At 34.2% G+C, this 20,996-nt stretch overlaps 2 protein-coding genes across 8 annotated transcripts; one reads left to right on the top strand and one right to left on the bottom strand.

The window, feature by feature from the left end:
* Positions 1-983: 983 nt before the first annotated feature.
* Positions 984-10,112, top strand: LOC131937584 (gelsolin-like protein 2). 7 transcript variants are annotated; one of them, XM_059295124.1, is made up of 14 exons: positions 984-1,077; positions 5,003-5,046; positions 5,190-5,270; positions 5,499-5,572; positions 5,676-5,750; positions 5,875-5,946; positions 6,464-6,594; positions 6,982-7,090; positions 7,264-7,374; positions 7,641-7,724; positions 8,120-8,205; positions 8,334-8,406; positions 8,538-8,633; positions 9,258-10,112. In XM_059295124.1, the coding sequence occupies exons 2-14, from the start codon at positions 5,040-5,042 to the stop codon at positions 9,351-9,353; spliced, it is 1,095 nt and encodes a 364-aa protein (XP_059151107.1). In that variant the 5' UTR covers positions 984-1,077; positions 5,003-5,039; the 3' UTR covers positions 9,354-10,112. The 7 variants fall into 7 exon arrangements, with proteins under 7 accessions (XP_059151107.1, XP_059151108.1, XP_059151111.1 ...); XM_059295125.1 differs by having other exon boundaries at positions 997-1,087; XM_059295128.1 differs by lacking the exon at positions 984-1,077 and adding an exon at positions 4,250-4,271.
* A 1,144-nt stretch (positions 10,113-11,256) lies between these two features.
* On the bottom strand, positions 11,257-16,911 carry LOC131937566 (protein transport protein Sec61 subunit alpha). The gene is made up of 13 exons (XM_059295099.1): positions 16,763-16,911; positions 15,939-16,006; positions 15,525-15,590; positions 15,357-15,435; positions 14,998-15,129; positions 14,805-14,914; positions 14,470-14,623; positions 13,788-13,948; positions 13,544-13,684; positions 12,989-13,045; positions 12,714-12,905; positions 12,447-12,594; positions 11,257-12,358 (listed from the first exon to the last, which is right to left on the bottom strand). Exons 1-13 carry the CDS (start codon positions 16,767-16,769, stop codon positions 12,243-12,245), a joined length of 1,431 nt encoding a protein of 476 aa, XP_059151082.1. The 5' UTR covers positions 16,770-16,911; the 3' UTR covers positions 11,257-12,242.
* Between the last annotated feature and the right edge of the window lie 4,085 nt (positions 16,912-20,996).

Here is a 20,996-nt window from a genome sequence, read left to right as displayed (position 1 = left end):
TCGTCCATAAATGACGTCACACTCGTAGGGGGGAGGGGGGGGGGGTCCGTAATTTTGTGACGGTGTGTGATGAGGGGATGGGGGGGGGGGGGGATTCAGATGGTGCGACGTCACAGTTTTGCATTATAAAAAAGCAAAGTTAGAAAACGAATTTTAGACGTTATTTCGCGTTTTAGAAAACTGTATTAATAAATTGTACTTGGATTTGATTAAAATACTCTATTTTGACAGAGTTCAGACAAGATTTTAGAAAAATATCGATGTTTAAAACAAATTCAACTGCAATATTGAGGGGGGGGGGGGGGTTGTAAGCTGACGTGTGAGCAGAGGCGTAGCGAGGGGGGGGGGGACATATGTCCCCGGGCGCCGACCTTAGGGGGGGGGGGCGCCAAATTGAAAGTTTGAGGGGGGGGGGGGTTTAAATGAAAAGTTCGAGGGGGGTGCAAATCGAAAGTTTGAGGGGGGGGGGGGGGTGCAAATGAAAAGTTCGAGGGGGGTGCACATCGAAAATTTGCTCCCGAGGGGGGCGCCAAATTGAAAGTATGTCCCCGGGCGCCGGGAAGGGTCGCTACGCCTCTGCGTGTGAGGTCATTTTAGGGGGGGGGGGGGGCGTATGGCTTTTTGTGACGACGTGTGATGGAGGGTGGGGGGGGGGAGGTAAAATCGTCAAAAAAAGCGTGACGTCATTTATGGATGACCCCATATCACAAATAAATATGTTGTCTCTGATTTAATTAAAATTTGAAAAAAGTTATATTGAGAATGGTGGGACGAATAATTGTAATTTTCAAATTATTTCTTTTAAAACTATTAGATCTATATCTAGATCTATAGATGGATACATAAATACAATAGTCTCAACCAACATTTATTATAAAAACGTTTTTTTTTTCAGTCAGTTTATAGCAAGTTATAAAAAATGAAAGCCTACGCCCTTACGCCCACAACAAAGGGGCAACCCGGAAATGTTTAGCCTGCAAAAAAGGTAAGTGAGCTCATAGGCCTACACTTATAGATCTACCGGCTAAGTGAAAGTTCTTGTGGGGAGCATTCTTGGTCAACTGCCTTGGTGTAACGGTGGGTAACCGTAAGTAGTGTAGTCCTCAATAGTTATAAATGTAAATAACAACCATTTATACTAAGTAGCCAAATCATTTTTTGACAAGCTAATATTGTATCAGAGACGATATGTGGATTATATTCTTATGATTTTATTATTAAAAAAGGATAATGTTGGCAGCCTGTTATCTTGTTTTTAGTTGAATCATGGGTCGGGCGAGACACGCCCATTTTTGTCAATGCGGAAGTGTATATATTATTATATACTTACTTTAGTATATAGATTCTAGAAGAATTATAGATCTAGGCCTACTATAATTAATTACTAATAATTAGGCCTATTGCATAAATATAAATATATAGGCTAGGCCTATTTATGATTAATTTAATATTATAGGCCTACAGTGAGTCCAATTTTGAATTTAGGCCTAATGATTTTGACAAAAGTTTTAAGAAATTATAAATTAAAATTAGGCCTAGCTGCATAGCCTAAGCCTAACTAACTAAGCATTGTTATGTAGTATGTACAAGGCAGGAATTATTGAACAACAAGAGCTTAAGCCTTAATAAAGTTAATACCTAAGCCTTAAGCCTTAAGGCTTAGGTATTAACTTTATTAAGGCTTAATGTTTGCTGAAGCTTAGCACAAGGCCAAAGATAAATGAATTAAATGCAAGGCTATAGATTATAGATTACTAATACTATAGAACACAGTTTCTTCCAGGCATCTCTTCGGGGGGGGGGGGGGGGGAGCAAAGCCCCCTCGAAAAAATTTTACCGCCCCCCCCGAATGAAATGAAATTTATATAATTTATATAGAAAATATATACTTTTAACAGTGTCCGCCCCCCCCCCCCCCGAAGAAAGTCTACCGTCCCCCCCCCCCCCCCAAAAATCTCAAGTGCCCCCCGGAGAAAAGAGTCTGGAAGAAACACTGCTATAGAATGAGATACAAGGAGTTTAAGATTTGCCAGGAACCATATTGAATAATATTGATGGGAGCTATCATAATTTAAAATCATTTATGGGATGTTTTTCTCTCAAATGCACTCTTGATGGGATGATTTGTCTGGATACATAGTGAAAAACAGTTAAAAAATTGGGAAATTTAAAACAGTGATGTTTTAATTATTTTAAATTGTCTAAATTCTTAAATTTCTACATATGATGTTAGAGGTGCCCCATCAAATCAACCCCAGACAAAATGATCCAGTCAAAATAGTCCAGTCAGTTTTCACAAACCAACAGCACTTCACAAACAAATTGAGCCCTTAACAGTTAAATTCCACCAATTAAAAATTTTTGATGTTTAATTTAAAACAGTAAACATCTGTTGCTTAAAAGCGAGCACAGAAGTTTAAATGTATGATATACATTTTACTGGATAACTACATTTTGTTTTGATAGTGTACAAGAATACGGTAGGAATGTAAAGCGTGGACCTCTCTCCCCACACATTGAGTTGGAGCAACCTACAACTAACTCATTTATGGGAGTCATAGCTAGATGACCCTTTAATTCAAAATATACTATTTCTTATACTAGATTAAATATTACATAAATAAGGCCCACCGAACAATAGAAGCATACTTTGTATTACTTAAGATTGTTGGCTTAGCTAACTCTAAAAGAGTATTGATGAAGCTGTCCCACTGGCAGGTGTCATACTCAATGAGGACGTCTCGGTGGGAGACGTTTGACCGGGCCGTTTTGTCATTGTTTGTTTTGATGCCAAGATGGTGACCAACTACTCTAAAAGTACTCTCCCACACCTGATGATGGTGATCAGCTAATCTTAAAAGTAGACTCTCCAACACATGATGTTAGATGGTGTAACTACTCTTGAAGTAGAACCTCCCACACATGATGTTAGATGGTGTAGAACCTCCCACACATGATGTTAGATGGTGTAACTACTCTTGAAGTAGACTCTCCAACACATGATGTTAGATGGTGTAACTACTCTTGAAGTAGAACCTCCCACACATGATGTTAGATGGTGTAACTACTCTTGAAGTAGAACCTCCCACACATGATGTTAGATGGTGACTAACGAAGCTGAAAGTGGGCACACTCACATAAGTTAAATGGGGACCTAATCATATATAAAGATTCTCTCCCTTGACTGACAGCCCAACAAGGGACCAAAACAGAGTATCCATGTTAAAATGTGTTAGAAACAAGTTTAGGTGCCAAATAAAATAGTAGTTCTTCAGCTTATTGCACACTTACAATATGAGATCTCTTGGTTGGTGAAATAGCAAATGGGAAGAGGTGTGTGAATGGTGTGAATATTTTAAAGTATTTTTTTTACAGCATTGCTTTCTTTTGAACAGCGTGTAAATAGGTAATGTTAGCTCAGACTGCCTTAAATAAATGTCTGTACTTAATCAAGGTATTGAACAGACTGCCTTAAATAAATGTCTGAACTGAACCAAGGTATTGAACAGACAGAAATATGTAATGTTAGCTCAGACTGCCTTAAATGAATGTCTGTACTTAACCAAGGTATTTGAACAGACAGAAAGGTAGACCACTCAGTAGCCACATTCTGGTGCAGAAAGGAAAATTGCTTTGGCTACTTGATTTAGCCATTAGCCAAAAGATTTTTTTTTCTTTACTAAATAGCTGTCTTGGCTTCTGCTTGGTGCATATTTTTGGCATGTGAACATTTTTTTTTTACCTTGCACACACCTTTAGGGATTTCCAGGTGTGTCTAGGTAAAGTTTTAGTTAAGTCAGCAGCAGGTATGCAAGATGTCTGTGTGCTTTGCTACACTTAATAATATATTCTCTTTCATCATTTTATCCTATCCATGTTTTGTTACTATATTAGCCATACATAACAGTTTTTATTTATTTTAAATTAAAAGTTAAAATAAAACCCCACTTTTATAGATTTGTATAGGCTTTTGTACATGCAAAATAGAAGTTAAAGTTAAAAGGTTGTTTTTTTAAGTCTTGTTTACTGCAATTGTAACTTTTTAAGGCTTGCTGATTATTCCTTTATGTGGAGTGTTTCTTTTCACAATCTGTGTGTGCTGAGGTGTGAAATAATTCTGTAAGGCGTGCCAGGTGGTGATGGAGGGCCACCTCAGGGTGATTAGTCATCCTGAACTGTTGATGTCACCCAGCTTGTTGATATAATTAGGCCTCTTATTATAGCTACACTTGCACAGAACTCTTCATGGATTTTTGAAAGAAGTTTTGTTTGTAAATCACTACTGAGTTATTGTTCAGCTTATATTTAATGTCTATTTAAGAGAACATTTGAGGGGTAGGAGAGGTTGGCTGGTTTCATGTTTTTATGAAAACATCCTGAATGACTGCTTTTAAAAGTTAAACACAACAGGATATTTATGGCTTGTTTGTGTTATAGTCCTAGGCTTAACCTATGCTTGTTGTTTTCCATTCATATCACAAAAAGAAGGCAGCATATTCTTGTTTAATCTGTGTTTTTTAGAAGTTGTAGAGTATTTAATCAACTAGTTATAAAGTGAATAAGTTGTTTAAATTTAAGTTTGAGATATTTTAACATGTTGTAAGTAAGTTAGCTAATAAGTTAAAATGCCATCAGCATTTGCATTTTTAAAAAATCTAACATGGTTTTTGAATAAAAATGAACTCAAAAGCAATAGTTATAAATGCTTAATTAAAAGAAATTCATCATTTTAGACTTGGGCATTTGGACATATCTAGACTTGTCAATGTATATACATGTAGACATATGTTAAAGCATTATTCAATATTTTTTTGCGTAATACTATGAAGCATATGTTTCTTTAAAATATTGCTAGTAACAAATTCAGGTCTGACATCTGTGTTTGTTGTAAAATTGTTAATGCTCTTGCTCAGTGTTTTAATGTTAAAAATTTAAAAAAAAAAAATTTAGTTTTATTTATATGAGAATTAGAGAATTTTTTTTTTTTTTTATATTCTTCTAGAGCTTTGTTAAACTTGTGTTGATCATCACTTTCAACCATGACTGGTAAGTTTCACTTCTTTGTATTTTATACATTTTACCCATGTATTCATCATCTTATACTTTTATTACGTGATAGTTATAAAATTAAAAATAAAAAAGATGAATAAAATTATGTGTTATTGAAAATGTCATCATATACATTGTAGGATTAGTTAAAGCCAAGAAATATGACTGGACAGACAGCAACATGGCTCTGTTTGGCTCTGACACAGAAAAACAAGTCAAAAGTGAGTTTTACTTTATTTATTTTTTAATTATATGACAGGGTGATGTATTCTGCCACCTTGGTTTTGGGAGTAAGTTCAGATTAGTTTTTATTTATTTTAATTGGATAAACAATATACCAGTTTCTTGAAAACCTTGTTATTTTATAGTATACCATTTCTCTAGTATTTACCAGAACAATCTTTTGTTCCTTTTAATTAAAATCTCTTTTGTTCTCTTAAATCCTGTAGAGGAATCTGCACAAACTGAGCCAGCCTGGCAGGGTGCTGGATCTGCTCCAGGACTGAAAATCTGGCGCATTGAGGTAATGAATAAAACATATTATTTCTCTGTTTAAACATGGGATAGTTTAAATTTGTTAAAAGAAATGCAAGTATTTATGTTTAAATTATATATTTTTTAAACAGCAATTTGAAGTAAAAGATTGGCCAACATCAAAATATGGACAGTTCTACAATGGAGATTCATACATTGTTTTAAACGTAAGCATATTCTAATGATTAATTCTAATAATTAATTACACAATTTTCTTTGGTATTTACTAGTTTATCATTTAAAAATAAAAATGAACCTTATCCTTATATTTTTCAATGCTAATGTCATCAGACTTACAAAGATAAAGAAAGTGATAATCTTCTTCATGATGTTCACTTTTGGATTGGCAAAAATAGCACTCAAGTAAGATTTTTTTAGCCATTACTTTAAATGTTATCTAAATTAAGTTTTTTTTTTATTACAATACTTATAAGGATGATGAAATGATCCCATTTAAAAAATTACACCAATTAATAGATTAGCAAATGCAGATTTTTTTTTTTTAAATTAACATAAAAACTGAGTAAGAATTGTACTTAAATCAACTTTGTCTGAAGTAAACTAACTTGAGTTATTTCTTAATTTGATTCAATTTTACTATATAGAGATAAATTTTGTATATCCACTTTTGTGTGAAATCAATATATATTTGTACTTAAAATAGCAATAAAACAAGCTACCAGGACGCACATATAAAATGCCAGAAGACTAGATTTGACTTGAATGCCAATTTTTTAAAAATGTTCGAACATAACACTTTGCTCTATTTAATATGGGAATGAGTTTTGAAAACTTGTTCTCAACTTTACAATGTAATAATATTTCTGTTTTAAGCTCCTATATGAAAGTTTTCACCATGATTTTAATTCCATCATAATAGGATGAATATGGAACTGCTGCATACAAGACCGTTGAGCTTGATACCTATTTAGATGATGTACCCATTCAACATCGTGAATGTCAAGGTCATGAAAGCAGCCTGTTTAAATCCTATTTTCCTAATGGCATCACGTATGTTTATATATTTTTTTGTAGAAAGTACAAAAAATAATACCAAGAAAGAGTTGATTAATGTTTGAAAACAGTGACCTTTCACAACTGTGATAAACTATAGTGGAATATTTCTGTGAGAAAATTTTTTTTTTTTAAAGTTGATTTAAAATAGTTTAAATATAAAGAAGTATACTTTACTATTTTAGCTGCACACACTCTTTTTGCACAGTAAAACTACATTCATATGCACAATTTTAAAAATGAAATTTATTAGTTTACTTGATTGAAGTGTTTTTTTTTTAAAGTAAAAATCAATTTATATTTTACCAAGTAAGAATTTTAAATATTATATTGCTATATTAAATTCTAATTTGATGAAGCTGTTGAAATGTATATTTTATCCAGTACCATGGAAGGAGGGGCTGAAAGTGGCTTCTCGCATGTTGCACCAGAAGAATATGAGGCCAGACTTTTCAAGTTTGTGAAAGAACAAAGAAATGTTGTAGTTAGACAGGTAAGTTTTAACAAACAACAATGTAGCTAAGAAGCCTTTTATAGTAACAATCAATATGTTGCATGATAATCAATTAAAGAGGTTTGTATTTTCTGTATTGCTATGAATGCAGACTAATTAGCTTAAAGATTAATTAACCTTCACTGATTGCATTCATTATTTTGTATATGAAGATTCCTCGCTGTCCTGCTCTGGTTGTGCCTGGTGATGTGTATATCCTTGATTTGGGCCTGAAGATTTACCAGTACAATGGTGAGGAATCCAGTCCAATGGAGAGGTCAAAGGTCAGTTCAAATTACATAAAATATTTGTTTTAAGGATGTTTCCAATGCCTGTAAATTTTCGTACATCTGTTATATCTTTTTTTTAAAGAAAAATTACATTTAATTACATGTAGTATTGTTAGACAAGAAATGTCAGTTTCACATAATATTTTTACTTTGTATACTTAGATACACTACAAGTTCAACCTTTAAACAATAGATATTATTGTGTAACAAAATTTCCTCATTTAAACATTTGTAATTTACAACTTTTTTCGTCTATCTAGGCCATGCAGTATGTGGGCACCATTAAATCTGAAAGAGGGGAGGCAACCTCTCAAGTACTTGAAGGTGCTACAACTAGCACAGCTGTAAGTTCAACCAAATGTTATCACAATTCTGTCATTACTATCACTGTGTGTTAAGATGTGGTTACAGTTAATAGCAGTAAAATACATTTTTAATTTGCATACATACAAAAACAAGGCAGAATCCTTTAAAATTAGGTTCTGAAGATACTGTTTCATTTCTAAAATACCTGATTATTATGTGGCCTTGTTTTCTTGTTCAACTTTTGTAATTTCTGGGTTTCATGCTGTTAACTTGCAATTTTATGAAAATAGGGGATTACTTCACATATACAATTATTAGAGAAAAGAAAGTCAGATATTGTATTAGTTTTTCTCACATAATACATGTATGCCTACATAATTCCAATACTACACCATTACTTAGCTAATAAAGATGTTTTATTTTTTATTTTTAGCATGAATTCTGGACAAAACTTGACCAAAGTGCAGATGAAGACATTGATGATGATGACGATGGCATAGAAGACAAGAAACTGCTCAGGTACGCTTTCATTCTACAGAGACTATCATTTGGCAATATTTTGGTTATCTCATCTCAATTTAAATATGAGATCACAGAAAATGCATTGAGCTCTCTTTGAAAATGCTATAATTTTATCTTTGTTACAGAGTCAACACAGATACTGCCCAGTCTGAACTTGTTAAGGATGGTGACTTCGCACTTAATGATCTGAAATCTGATGTAAGACCATTTTTATAAATATTTGTCTCTCTCGTGTAATAAATAGACCTAATAACAGTTACCTTAATTCAAATCATTCATAGTCTATTGTGTAGCAGTGTCTTGATATAAGTTATCACTTACTCTGCCAGGATGTGTTCATCTGTGATAGTGGTGAAACAGTCTTTGTCTGGGTAGGTGCCAATGCTTCAGGAGCTGAGAAGAGAAATGGACTGCCTTATGCTCATGTAAGAACTTTGTGTTCCTGCCCAGTACTGTCTATTAATGTTTTTAAATGAGTTTAATCAATAAGGTATTTAAATTAAATATTATGGGAATAAATTTTTTTAAAATCACAAGCCACTGACAGAAGTAAGTTTCTGTGTTATCTTTGCATTGTATTTGTACCTTATCTTGTGATAAACAAGTTTTTATTCAGCAGCTAAACTTCTGTTAAATCCCAGTGATTTGCCACATTCTCTTTTTATTTTGGTTTAAATTGGAATTTATTAGTACATTTGGCATGGGACAGACACATTTTCGTTATTTTTTGTCTGTTGAGGGGGGGGGGGGGAGGGGTTTATTTCCTAAGTCTTTTTTTTTCTGATTATCTTTTTTTGGTTAAGGGATGGGGGGGGGGGGGGGGGGGGGTGTTTTCTGGTTGTTCTATGAGATATTCTAAAATCCATTAAAAAAAACCTCTCATATAACTGTTGCCAACAACAGCTGTTCACTGCCCTGGCCATCCCAGCATCTTACATAATAATCTGCCATATCAACAGGACTTAAGCATATCTTTACTTGAACTAGATTAAAGTCTGTATCATGCTCCATTAGGATACCAAACTAATTCACCATTTTTGTTTTACCAGAACTACCTGAGAGGGAGTGGCCGTCCATGGAGATCTATCACAGTTGTGAGGGAAGGCCAGAGATGTCCTCAGTTCGACTCCGCACTGGCTGCCTAGTTTGTTACTGAGATACAAAACTCAAAAACTTTGGCCTTATTTTTTTTTACAAAAAAAATTGATCTCTTAAGTCAAATGCAGATCTGGTCATTTTAAAAATTTACTTTCTTGTCAATTGTATTGTACTAAAAAACTTTCTTATTAACCACTACTTGCATTTATGTGAAATATTTGTGAAAACTATGCAATCTACAGGCTGGCATTCTCAATTAGTTGTGAGCTTATTTTATTGTTTAAACTTTTACACTGTACTTGTACTATTTACCAAGATAGTATCTTATATTTTGTTGTTTGTAAGTGAAATATTCAAACCACATTTTGAAATAACTGTTAAGATAAAGACCTAAGTTTACTATAAAGTATGCTGCCTACATTTTGATCAGATGTTTACAATCACTGATAATTCTCAAGTATCTGAGTGATATTAAATCTTGGCTGGCTTGTAAGAAAACCAGACAGGTACTAAAGTTGTGCTTAAAATAAACAAATACTCATCTTTGTTTTTACTTATTTTTAACTCTACATTAAGGTAACCAGCATACTTCTTTACACGCAAATAATTTTCGTTCAATTTATTTTAAAAGCTTGATATTGTGATCTTTTTTTTGCATGTTTCTACACTACTTTGTTAGATTAATTTTTTCTTGTGATTTTTATGCAAAAAACTGTAACCAATAATGTATCAATGTTTGTCTCGCTGGTGAAAGATATTTTAGCTAGTAATTTTTTGTACTAATTAAATAAAATATGGGGAAAAATTGTATTGTACTTGTTTAATTATTTAATCTCACATTTTTGAGCATGCTTCTGTGGGACTACTGGGTGAATCAATTTAATTTTTCCTCCCCATTGGTTGGAGTGGTCAGGCAGATAAGGGCTAGCCTGATTGTCATGAGTTCGAACCCTCTGCCAAATGAGGCTCATCAGCTGGGGACAGCAACATATCTAGGAGAAAATTAAATCCAACAGAAGACCCCCTTAGATGATAGGATTACCAACTGTGGTTTCCTTTTAGCAGTCCTGATTCTATGTTGTAAGGTAACGCCCTGTTCCTTGGGTCCATCAGTAGTGTTGAGAGAGGGGTCTGACACATTGATAATATGTGGCTCATTGCTTATCTTATTGCTCAGGCGTGGCGCTTGCATTGCCAATGTGCAATTGTCTATTAAGACTATGGAGCCATGTATATATTCATAATGGTACTTTGAGTTTATTTGTTCAGTAACATAGCTCTTATTTCAAAAGATCCATTTAATCTGTTCCAGTCCCTAATAGCCACCCATTTTCAATAAGATTTCTTAAGAAGTATTTTTAAACATGACATGTGTTACACAATAATTTGGGATAATGCCAAGAAATAAATTGGTTATATTGAGTATATTTTTCATATGCGAGCTTATGGAAAATGCAAGCATAGGAGCTTCACTTCGTTCACTTACTGTTGATGCCAAGCTCCATCACTTTATTTCACTTACTAGTTACATTCTTAACACTACACTTCCTCTCTAAACTTAATGGAACTCTTAACAGAACATAATTGAAGCCAGATCTTACTGTTTTGTTACTTTCACTTGTCTTCACTTTTTCACCATGCTTTCCTCACAAGCCTTTAACCCTGTCAAATTAGGCTTGTTTATTCTTCCCTATCAGAATGTTTAGGAAATGAGGTAATCGTCATTAAATAGCTCTGATGTACAATAAAAAGAAACTTTTTTTGGAGTTTCTTTGCCTTGAATAGTAAAGGTAACTAATGCAGCATCTAAATAATATTGTTGTATATCAGGGCGCACTGTACTTGAGACAGGTGAGTTGTTCACCCTATCCTGATGTAGTTTCCTAAAACTGAGTAGTTTTGGAAAAATAGCAGAATATCATTCCAAAGACATTAAAAAAGTCAAAAGAAGGCAAGTTAATAATTTGTTTAATTAAATTACATTATCATGAGCCGCAAACATTTTATCCTTCCAAACAACACACCTCAAAAAACCATCCATTTATTCAACATGACTTAAATGCAGTTAACCATTCTACAAACAAAAAACTAAACTTTAACAGCAGTTGAAGATTCAGTAAATTAGCACTGCCATACAAAAAAACAATTTGATAGAGCTACACTGAAGGAAAATGTATTGTGACAATAGAGTGTGGCTTTAAAAATTAAGTCAAAGGTGAACAAGACTAATTTTTGATAACCAAGGGAGGTGGGAAGTAATTATAATACAGTCATCTTTCAATCAGCTGACATGCTAGATGATCTACACCCATAACCATATATAATGAACAGGATGAAAGGAAAAGAAAATGTAACACTCATTCCACAACTCGCACACAAGTCAATAAGCATGTTGAAAAAAATGAATGCATTTTTTAAAGATTTCTAGTAATAGTTTGCTGTATGTATTCTCTTACCTAACTGAGTATCACACTATCAATTCAAAAACTATATGAGATTCAGCATTGCTTATATGTATTAAAATGAGTAAAAGAGGCTGTGAAATGAAGAATGCCTGAATAAGCAATCAAACTCAACAGTCAGACAATGATATAAGCAACATCTAAAAATCATATAGTCACAACTAAATTGTCATAACTAATTGTGCAATTGCACTTTTTAAAAAAAAAACATTGGAAGTTTGTCACGCTTTGATTTCAGGTTATAAATACACATTCAACAAACTTATCCAATGAGCTAAACAGTTACTGCAAATTTTAACACCTTATCAAATAAATATCCAACCTTTTATCTAACAAAATGGAATTATGTTGCAAAACCAGCAAACTTTAACATATTTAAAAGTGGGACAACTTTCTACAAAATTTCATCATTAAAAAAAACAACGAAAGAAATACACAGAGACAACAAACAAATGAGGTGTAAAGTTTAAAAGTTTAAAACAATAGCGTGCTCATTCCTCCCATTTCACTCTGTTCCTTAACGAAATATTCAAAGTATTGGTAAATGATGGTCACAGCCAACAAGATTCCAGTTCCGCTTCCAATGGCACCTGAAAGCGAGTAAGTAAAATATGAGTTACATTGTGAAACAAAGCATGGAGTTTCTAGAAACTATCCAACTTTTGTTTGTATATTTACCCAGGAAATCAGCAAGCACAGATAGAGCTCCAATGCATAAACCACCAAAAGCAGCTGCTGTTGGGATGTAACGGTTCAGTTCCTTGATCATGGATTTCTCACGATGACCTCTCATGACCATCTGTTGATCCTTCAGTTGCTTGGCAACCTAAATGTTTGCAACAGTTCACATCATTAAAAAAACTGTTGCTATTGACTCAATATTTTTGTAAAACCGAAGTAATTAATGAATACATAGACATATTTCCAGCTGAACAAATTACTCACATCCTTGGCGCTAGAGCCAGACACATCAATCCATGTCTTTGAGAAAAAGGCGCAAGAACCTAACATAAAAACTATGTATAGGACTGCATGTATAGGATCCTCCAATATATGTCCTAATGTTTCTGGAGGAGAGAAGTAGTAGCAAAGACCTCCAATGGGGTAAGATCTTGCTGGACCCCCACCACCAACATCCTATAAAGATTTGAAAAATTATGTTAAAACATTCAACAATTGTAAAATTACAAAACTAACTTTTTAAAAATTACAGTACTTACTGCCCAAACACCCAAAAGATTGACGAAAAAGTTGCCACTGAATTTATTAGCCAGCATCTGAAACAAAGGTGTTTACCCATCAATAATGGAGAATAAAAAACTATAGGTAAGAAACCAACAGAGATACAATGCTCTCCAGTATTTGTAGGTTTTTAAAAAACAATGCTAGATTTTATTTTTATATACCCTAAATTTAAAAATATTTGGGCCTAATAACTAGTGGTAACAAAATTATAGTAGGATTATATCTTACACTACAATAATAATCTTACAATAATAATTTAATGACACCCTTCATGGGTATCATAATAGCTTCCTAATGGGTCAAACCATAACTGATGTGTTTTAAAAATCTCCAAAAAATCAGTTTAAAGATATATACTTAAATTTTCAAGCATTATTAGAATTGAGACACCCTGAGCTTGACTGTGCTCACTTGTATTATAAATAATTTGATAGACATAGAAATATCTGAAGGCAACTTTTCTTAAAGGAAAAAGATTTTCTGGCCTTAAAAAAGTGTAAAAAGACAAGAACAAAGAATAGATTGATTACCTGAGAAATCATGTATAAATTAGACACCAGAGCACTCTGGAGAATAATTGGAATATTAGATGTATAGAAAAGCTTGATTGGGTAAGAAGTTTGCTGTCCTCTGTATCTTGCTGATTTGATGGGAAGGTCAACACGGAATCCCTGTTGATAAAAAACAAAACATTTTAAAATTCTTAAAGGTATGGAAAAAAACAACATTAAAAAGACCAAGCAGCAAGTATGTAAAATTAAAATGTCTACTTACTTGGAAGTATATAACTATCCCGAAAACAAGAACAGTTGCCAAAAGGTTCATCAAATTTGGCAGGTTTTGTCTGTAGAAAGCTTCCCTTAATCCACGTACTTTATCCTGTCTGGTGGCCAACAAATGGAACAATGCAATCACAGCTCCCTCAAACTCAGTACCTGCGTGAAACAAAAACAAATGGTATGTGCAACTATAAATAGAAAAATACATTATAAAAGTAACTAGTGAAAAAAAAAAAGCATAAAAACCTTTTCATTAGAAAGTATCATAAACAAAATTAAAAATAGAAATAATAGTGTAAGCCTGTGTTCGTGTCATACAATCACAGTTCAAGATTAGTCATGGATCAACTAGAAGCAGAAGTGTTATCACCAAATGGCTTATCGTTATACTAAGCTTTAGGGATTGGATTGAAGGAGAAAACAAGTGATAACGCGGTAAAAGTACTTTTAAGGAAATTTAAATTAAATCTTTAAAAATTAATTAAGCATTTAATTAAGTTAAATTGGATGATAGATGGAATTGTCATTGGGTATTGCCAAAATTGAAACCTATTGGTGTGTTTGAAGTGGTCGAAATTTTTACTTGGCAGTTTCGGTCCATGACAAAGTGTGACATACAAAAGAATGAGGAAGCAAGTTAAACAAAAGCTTGGAAAAACCAAGCTTCATTGACAAACCTCTTCCAGTGTTGACAGTTGCAGGGCTGAAAGCCTTCCAGACAATGGTCTCACAAATATTGGTAGCAATAAACAGGGAGATACCAGAACCAAGCCCATAACCTTTCTGAAGCAGTTCATCAAGTAAAAGTACCACTATGCCAGCAACAAAAAGCTGAAAATCAAATAAAAACATTAGAGCTTGTGTTTACGTCAAAGCTAAAATAAAATGTTTTAAAGTTGGTTAAAAAAAAAAAAGCTTTCTAATAACTCATTTCTTCTCAATGTGCAAATTAGTTTAATAACTAACAATGGCAAGGCATTGATAAAAAGTGAATTTTTAAGCAAAAACAAACCTGGATGATGATAAGAAGACAAACTCCAGCACCAATATCAGCTGGGTCTCCATACATGCCAGTCATCACATAGACAATGGCCTGTCCAACAGTTATGACCATTCCAAACACTGTTCAATAATAAAGTATAGTTTGTTTAAAATTGTATATGTACAAAAATATAAAAATAGAGCTGAATGATTAATTATCTTACATTTTTGGGCACCATTAAACAAAGCTCTGTCCTTTGGAGTATCACCAACTTCTATGATTTTAGCGCCAGCCAGGAGTTGCATAATCAGTGAAGATGTAACAATAGGTGAAATACCGAGCTCCATCAAGGTACCTGTAGTAAATTAACAAAATAGTTAAGTTCTATGGGACTAAGTGTTGCATATAGAGCATTTACCAGTTCTTGTAAAATGCAATACGATATAATCTTTAACATATAAAAGGATTTTCTTTTTAAATCGCTGTTAGGACAGCGATGAGGCGAAGAAAAAATAAAAACCATACTTAATTGGACCCACAACCCTAATAGTACCCTTAAATAAAAGGTGTTTTGTTTTTTACCTCTGTTTGAGGCAAGGATGACACGGATCCAATAAAAAGGATCTGCAGAGTCTGATGACACTATGCCAAACAAAGGAATCTTTAGGAAAAGAAAATTTCATATGTAAGTATTATTTTTCAACATGTTTGACTTACTTCATTTTATAAAAAGCTGAAGAAAGACCGTACCTGGCAGCAGATTAGAAAGACAAAAAGAGTTATTGCTGTCCATAGTACTTTTTCCCTGAATTGAATCTGATGAAAATTTTTAAAAAAATATACAAAACTATCATGTAGTTAAATGGTTAAATAATTATTAACATTATTAATAAACATAACTAAATCAATATAATAAATGAACAGACACAAAGTGGCAATAATATTAGGCACATTTACAGGTAATGAAAAGTTTTGCGTAGTTACACAAGAAAATAATTTTTTTTTTGTTTTATCATAAAAACACGAGCAGGACAATACAATAATGATAATGAGATTTTTTCAGTTTATCATGGCTTGGGTAGGAATATTTGAATATTTCTTCCATAATGTCAATAAGTACAATCCTTCGTAAAAAGAAGAGCATAACAATTTTATTCAACTCACCTTTCTATCAGGCTTGGCTATTTCAGGAAGAACAACGCAGAATGGTTTTACAAACTCAAGAAATCGGACTGAAAAAAAAAATGGAATTGTTATGGTAGATTAAAATGTGTAGGCTCAGAAATGGCACATTTTCTCTAGTCTAGGTGAAACAATCAAAAACAACTTGTTTCTCAACACTTGATAAATACTAATAAGTAGTCATTGCAGGTTTTACAAGACAATTCAAGCTCTAAAAAAAAACTTGATTAAGAAAAAACACCAAGTTTAATCAACTGATTCTTGACAGTTGATATTTGTCAATGCCCCCCCCCCCCCTTCCCTCCAATATGCAGGATCTACATGATAAGAATATACCAGAATATAGATTATTAGGCCTATAGACCTATAGATTCTAGACTTGTGTCTAGACACCAAGAAGAGTATATCTAGATTCTAACAGTCAACACAAAAGACACTTGAGGACTTGAGTGAGTATTCTAGTCAGAAGTAAAAAAAAAAAGGGAGCTACTGGATAATCAAGGGCTTGTTGATGTTAGTTAAATTAAAATAGGCTAGGAGGAATCAAAAGTATACTACATTTTTAACAATGTTAAAGATGGGTCAACGATGAACGATGTATAAAGTATAAACTATAAAGTATAAACGACACACATTGGCACATAAACAGATGTTATCTGCACCCAACACAGTAAAGTTGGTGCGTTGTCAAAAACATAGAGCTAACAGGAAAATTCGCCCATCCACGTAAAGATTACTATAAATTAACATAACTTTAAAAAACCAATTGATGTCGAACATAACAATGAACACGTCTCGATACTTACTCGCCATTTTATTAGCCTGTTTTTATTGAATGATGAAAATGTGTGAGGAACTAATGAATCCCCAACTCAGTACTGAAGTTGGAGATGCCGGAAAGACTTTAGCCGTAATCGTGTAAGAATTAGTCACGTGACAACAGTCCCGAAACGTTGACGTGGACGCTTTTTTCTTTCTAGGATGAACGTTTACTGATCTAATCGTAGAATCTAGTTCTCGTATAAAAGAGATTAGAGAATTTTTTTTTGTTTTAAAAAAAACTGTATTAGTACGGATCTTAATTTTAAAATTTAATGAACGTTTTGGTATTTTCAAAAAATATTATTTTAATAAATGTTTTGCTTAATTTTAATATTATATTTTTGGCCCCTCACCAAAGTAAAGTAAAAAGTAAACGATACGCTAGCAAGTAGCTAGGCTATGCGAGGCTAACCAAGTAGATAGATCTAGAATATAGATCTAAGACTAAATTCTGTAGAATGAATCATACTGATAGAGCTAGCTAGATCCAGTGGCGTAGCGAGGTCGGGTGTCACCCGGTGCGACACTTAATGGTGTCACCCCCCTCAAGTTTTTCTCTATATATTTTGCTATTTTTTTGCCTTGGTGTCACCCCCCTAAATGGTGTCACCCGGTGCGGTCCGCACCCCCGCCTCCCCCCTCGCTACGCCCCTGGCTAGATCTAGTAGCTAGTCCTAGATCTAGATCTATACAATAGAAATTAAAATAACAAACTTTTAATGGGCGATATTGCTACGCAGAGTGGCCACCCCTGCCTTTATGAATAAGAAATAATTATACACCAGTGTTTCTTCCAGACTTTTTTCTCCGGGGGGCACTTGAAATTTTCGGGGGGGGGGGGGGGGGGTAGACTTTCTTCGGGGGGCGGACACTGTTAAAAGTATATATTTTCTATATAAATTATATAAATTTCATTTCGTTCGGGGGGGGGGGGGGCGGTAAAAAATATTCGGGCCCGAAGAGATACCTGGAAGAAACTCTGTTATACACTTTCTTAAGCTATAACGGTCAAAGTGTTGGTCATTCTTGAAATATTTTGCAATGCATTTTGCGACCACATTCACTTTACTACTAACTAGTTACTAAGTTAGATTCTAGAATCTACTCTATCTTGACTACCTTAACTACCTAACCTAGATCTACATCTATTTCATTTAATATGATTTAGTTTTAGGGAATATGGATATGGCGAGGCTGTCGAATGGTTTCGCATTTTACCACTACCCGATCGTCCACTGTTTTGAGTAGGGCCTATCTTTTGTATATTAATTCTTAAATTCATATTTGAATGTATAGGCCTATACATCACTCCCAAAATTTCCACTGATATTTTATTTAATGGCATTTTCACATGTTAAGTATGGTTAAATTCACTATCTATATACTATACTAGATCTAGATCTATCTATTGAATACCTTTACTAAAAATTTAAGAAGCGACCCACGCTTTTCCTTACAATTATTTCATCTTCTTCTTCGTTCTTAATGTTAGTGTTGGAAGGGATTCAACTCCAACACAATGAAGTTTACGTGTCAAATTGTTACGCGCCATTGAGGCAATTGACTTCGATTTCAGCCTGCTTTTCTATTTGGATTTTCTTCCATAGCCTTTGTCCAACCAAGAACAAGGCAGCAGTTGTTTGATTTTGGAGTTGTCTCTCCTAGAAGAGTGGCTGTCCCCACAGCTAACGAGCCTCATGTCTCCAAGGGTTCGAACTCGAGACTTTCGGTTTAACCACCATGAGCTTTACCGACTCGACCACGCCGACCCCTTACAATCAAGAAGGGTTCCCACGGAGCCGGGAAATAAACGGGAATTTTAGGATAAAATTTCCCGGCCGGGAAAGCCGGGAGTCCGACGAATAGCCGTGAAATTTTCATTATAACCGGGAATTTTTTTATTTCCCAAAATAGTGCGAGATTTGGACTAGGCATAGGCCTAGCCTAATGTAGTCTCGCCAATTCTCGTGGATTAGAGTTAATGCGCACAAAACTTATCTGATGGTATTGGTGGAGCAAACTATACTATAATCACCCACGATTTGCGATCGTTACTACAATTTCCAATTTTTTTTTCAGGGGTACCACTTTTCCGGATTATACCTTTCCGGGTTGGTAAAATTTGAGTTTTAAAATGGGCGGGTCTGAAGTTAGAAAACAAAACGACTTTTGACATATGATTCTAGAAATTGTTTATATTATTAAGGCTCCTGAGCCTTTTTACTGTTGATCTGTTTTCCACCAATCGTGCAAGCGTATATTGTACAACATCTACTGCTAGCTTAGGGTTACTCAACACTGACGTGACATTATTTTATTGGTTTTTTTTTTTCAGGATTGGTATAAAATTTAGTTTAGGCTACACGTGATTTTTTGTGTGGCTTATGTGATAAAATACCACACATTACCTTCCCTACTATAAATATAACATCGGATAAAAAAACCCACACTTTACTTGGTCTTCATTATCTAGTGTTTCTTCCATTCTTCCAGACTTTTTTCTTCGGAGGGGGGGGCACTTGAAATTTTCGGGGGGGGGGGGGGGGGCGGACACTGTTAAACGTATATATTTTCTATATAAATTCCATTTTATTCAGAGGCGTAGCAACCACTCCCGACGCCCGGGGACAAACCGTTAATTGTGTGCCCCCCCCCCCTATATTTTTTATGTTTATAATTCAAATCTGCAGCTAAAATGAGCTTTTAATTTTTTTCCCAACCCATTTTGGCGCCCCTAGGGTCGGCACCCGGGGACACCCCCCCTTCGCTACGCCTCTGATTTCATTCGGGGAGACTGTAGACTTTCTTCAGGAAAGCCCCCCTCCTCCTCCTTGAGAAGCCTGGAAGAAACTCTGTCATTATCTGAAAACCCATTACCGTTGACTCCGAGCCTCCAATCCAATCCCTAAAGCTTAGTATAGATAAGCCTTTTAGTGATACACTTTTGCTTGCTTCTTGTTGATACATGAATAATCTGGTACTGTGCTTGTATGACACGAACACAGGCTTACACTGTCCCACTGAATTTTCAGCACACTTTCAAAGTATTGGCATATTATTTCTAGTTTAAAATTTTGTTCATAATATTTTCTAATCAAAATTTGATAGCTTGGATAATTCCCGATGTAATCGACACATAATAGGCTATACCGCAAGTTATCTAATATTATCATATTATCAATGCTTTTAATAAAATAAAAATTAATAAAATAAAAATAAGTCTAAAATATGATTATAGCCATTTGCAAAGCATCAATAAAAAGCGTTAATTGCAAAATGTCGTTTATAGTTCTTATAGTGAAAATATGTTAGAATAACTACTATTAACTATTACTGTCGTTAGCGAGTATTTTCGTTTTTCATATTATTTGTGCCTGTTGTTATCAAAAGTTTTTCTACTTGTTCTCCTGTTTCTGACCCATTTGTCCCGAGCCTTTAATACCTTTGTTTGGTCGACCGCCCCCTGTAATCATCAAATACAAAGAAACTGTAGAGCTCTGTTTACTTTCTCCAAATAAAACTCGACCTTTGACACAATGTCACGTGCCCCCCCCCCCCCCATTTTATGTCCAACAAACTATTGATTAGGGGTGATTCATTCATTATGTCCACGCGGAAGGGGGTAGGGGCAAACCTGGAGGGTTAAAAAAATCGACTCCTGTGAACGCGTATGCGCTGGGGTGGGGGTGGGGGGGGGGGGGGGGTCGGCTCCATGTACAGCACACATTAAAAACATGTAATCTACCTACAAAATGTCTACATACTAAAATTTAAGAAGCGTCTAAAGCTTATTTTTATAGTACTTTTTTTTTATATGAAAAGAAAATCATTTATTTTTCTTCTTATTGTACATTATTAAATTAAAGCTTGTTATTAAAAAGTTTTTTTTTTAAATTAATTTATTTTAAAAAATACGGTTTTTATAAATTGTAATAGATACTGATAGGCCTACTCAACGATTATCGGGCTCAGAAAAAAAAACAACAAAAAACAACAAAACAAATCTTAAACAATTTTTTAAACATCGATTTCTTTTTTAAAAAAAACATCTCTCTAAGGGTGGGAGGGTCTGGCTGTTTGTGACGATGATGAGGGGAGGGGAGGGGTAATAATTTACTGAAAAACATGACATAACTTTGGGTTGAACCCTATTCGGCGCAGGAGTAGCCATGGTGATCGTTTGAAAGTCTTCTAATATCAAATTTTGTAATGTTTTAA

The sequence above is a fragment of the Physella acuta genome, unplaced genomic scaffold (assembly GCF_028476545.2).
Source record: "Physella acuta isolate Inbredline_101_S28 unplaced genomic scaffold, ASM2847654v3 ptg000213l, whole genome shotgun sequence".
NCBI lineage: Eukaryota > Metazoa > Mollusca > Gastropoda > Physidae > Physella > Physella acuta.
This window is presented reverse-complemented; position numbering and strand designations above follow the sequence as displayed.

Coding starts and splice junctions, on each gene's coding strand:
- LOC131937584 (XM_059295124.1), top strand. Junction 5,947..6,463: donor TTGGCAAAAATAGCACTCAA/GTAAGATTTTTT, acceptor CCATCATAATAG/GATGAATATGGAACTGCTGC. Junction 8,206..8,333: donor GAAGACAAGAAACTGCTCAG/GTACGCTTTCAT, acceptor TCTTTGTTACAG/AGTCAACACAGATACTGCCC.
- LOC131937566 (XM_059295099.1), bottom strand. Junction 15,436..15,524: donor TCTTTCTAATCTGCTGCCAG/GTACGGTCTTTC, acceptor CTTTTCCTAAAG/ATTCCTTTGTTTGGCATAGT. Junction 12,359..12,446: donor TGTGCTTGCTGATTTCCTGG/GTAAATATACAA, acceptor ACTCGCTTTCAG/GTGCCATTGGAAGCGGAACT.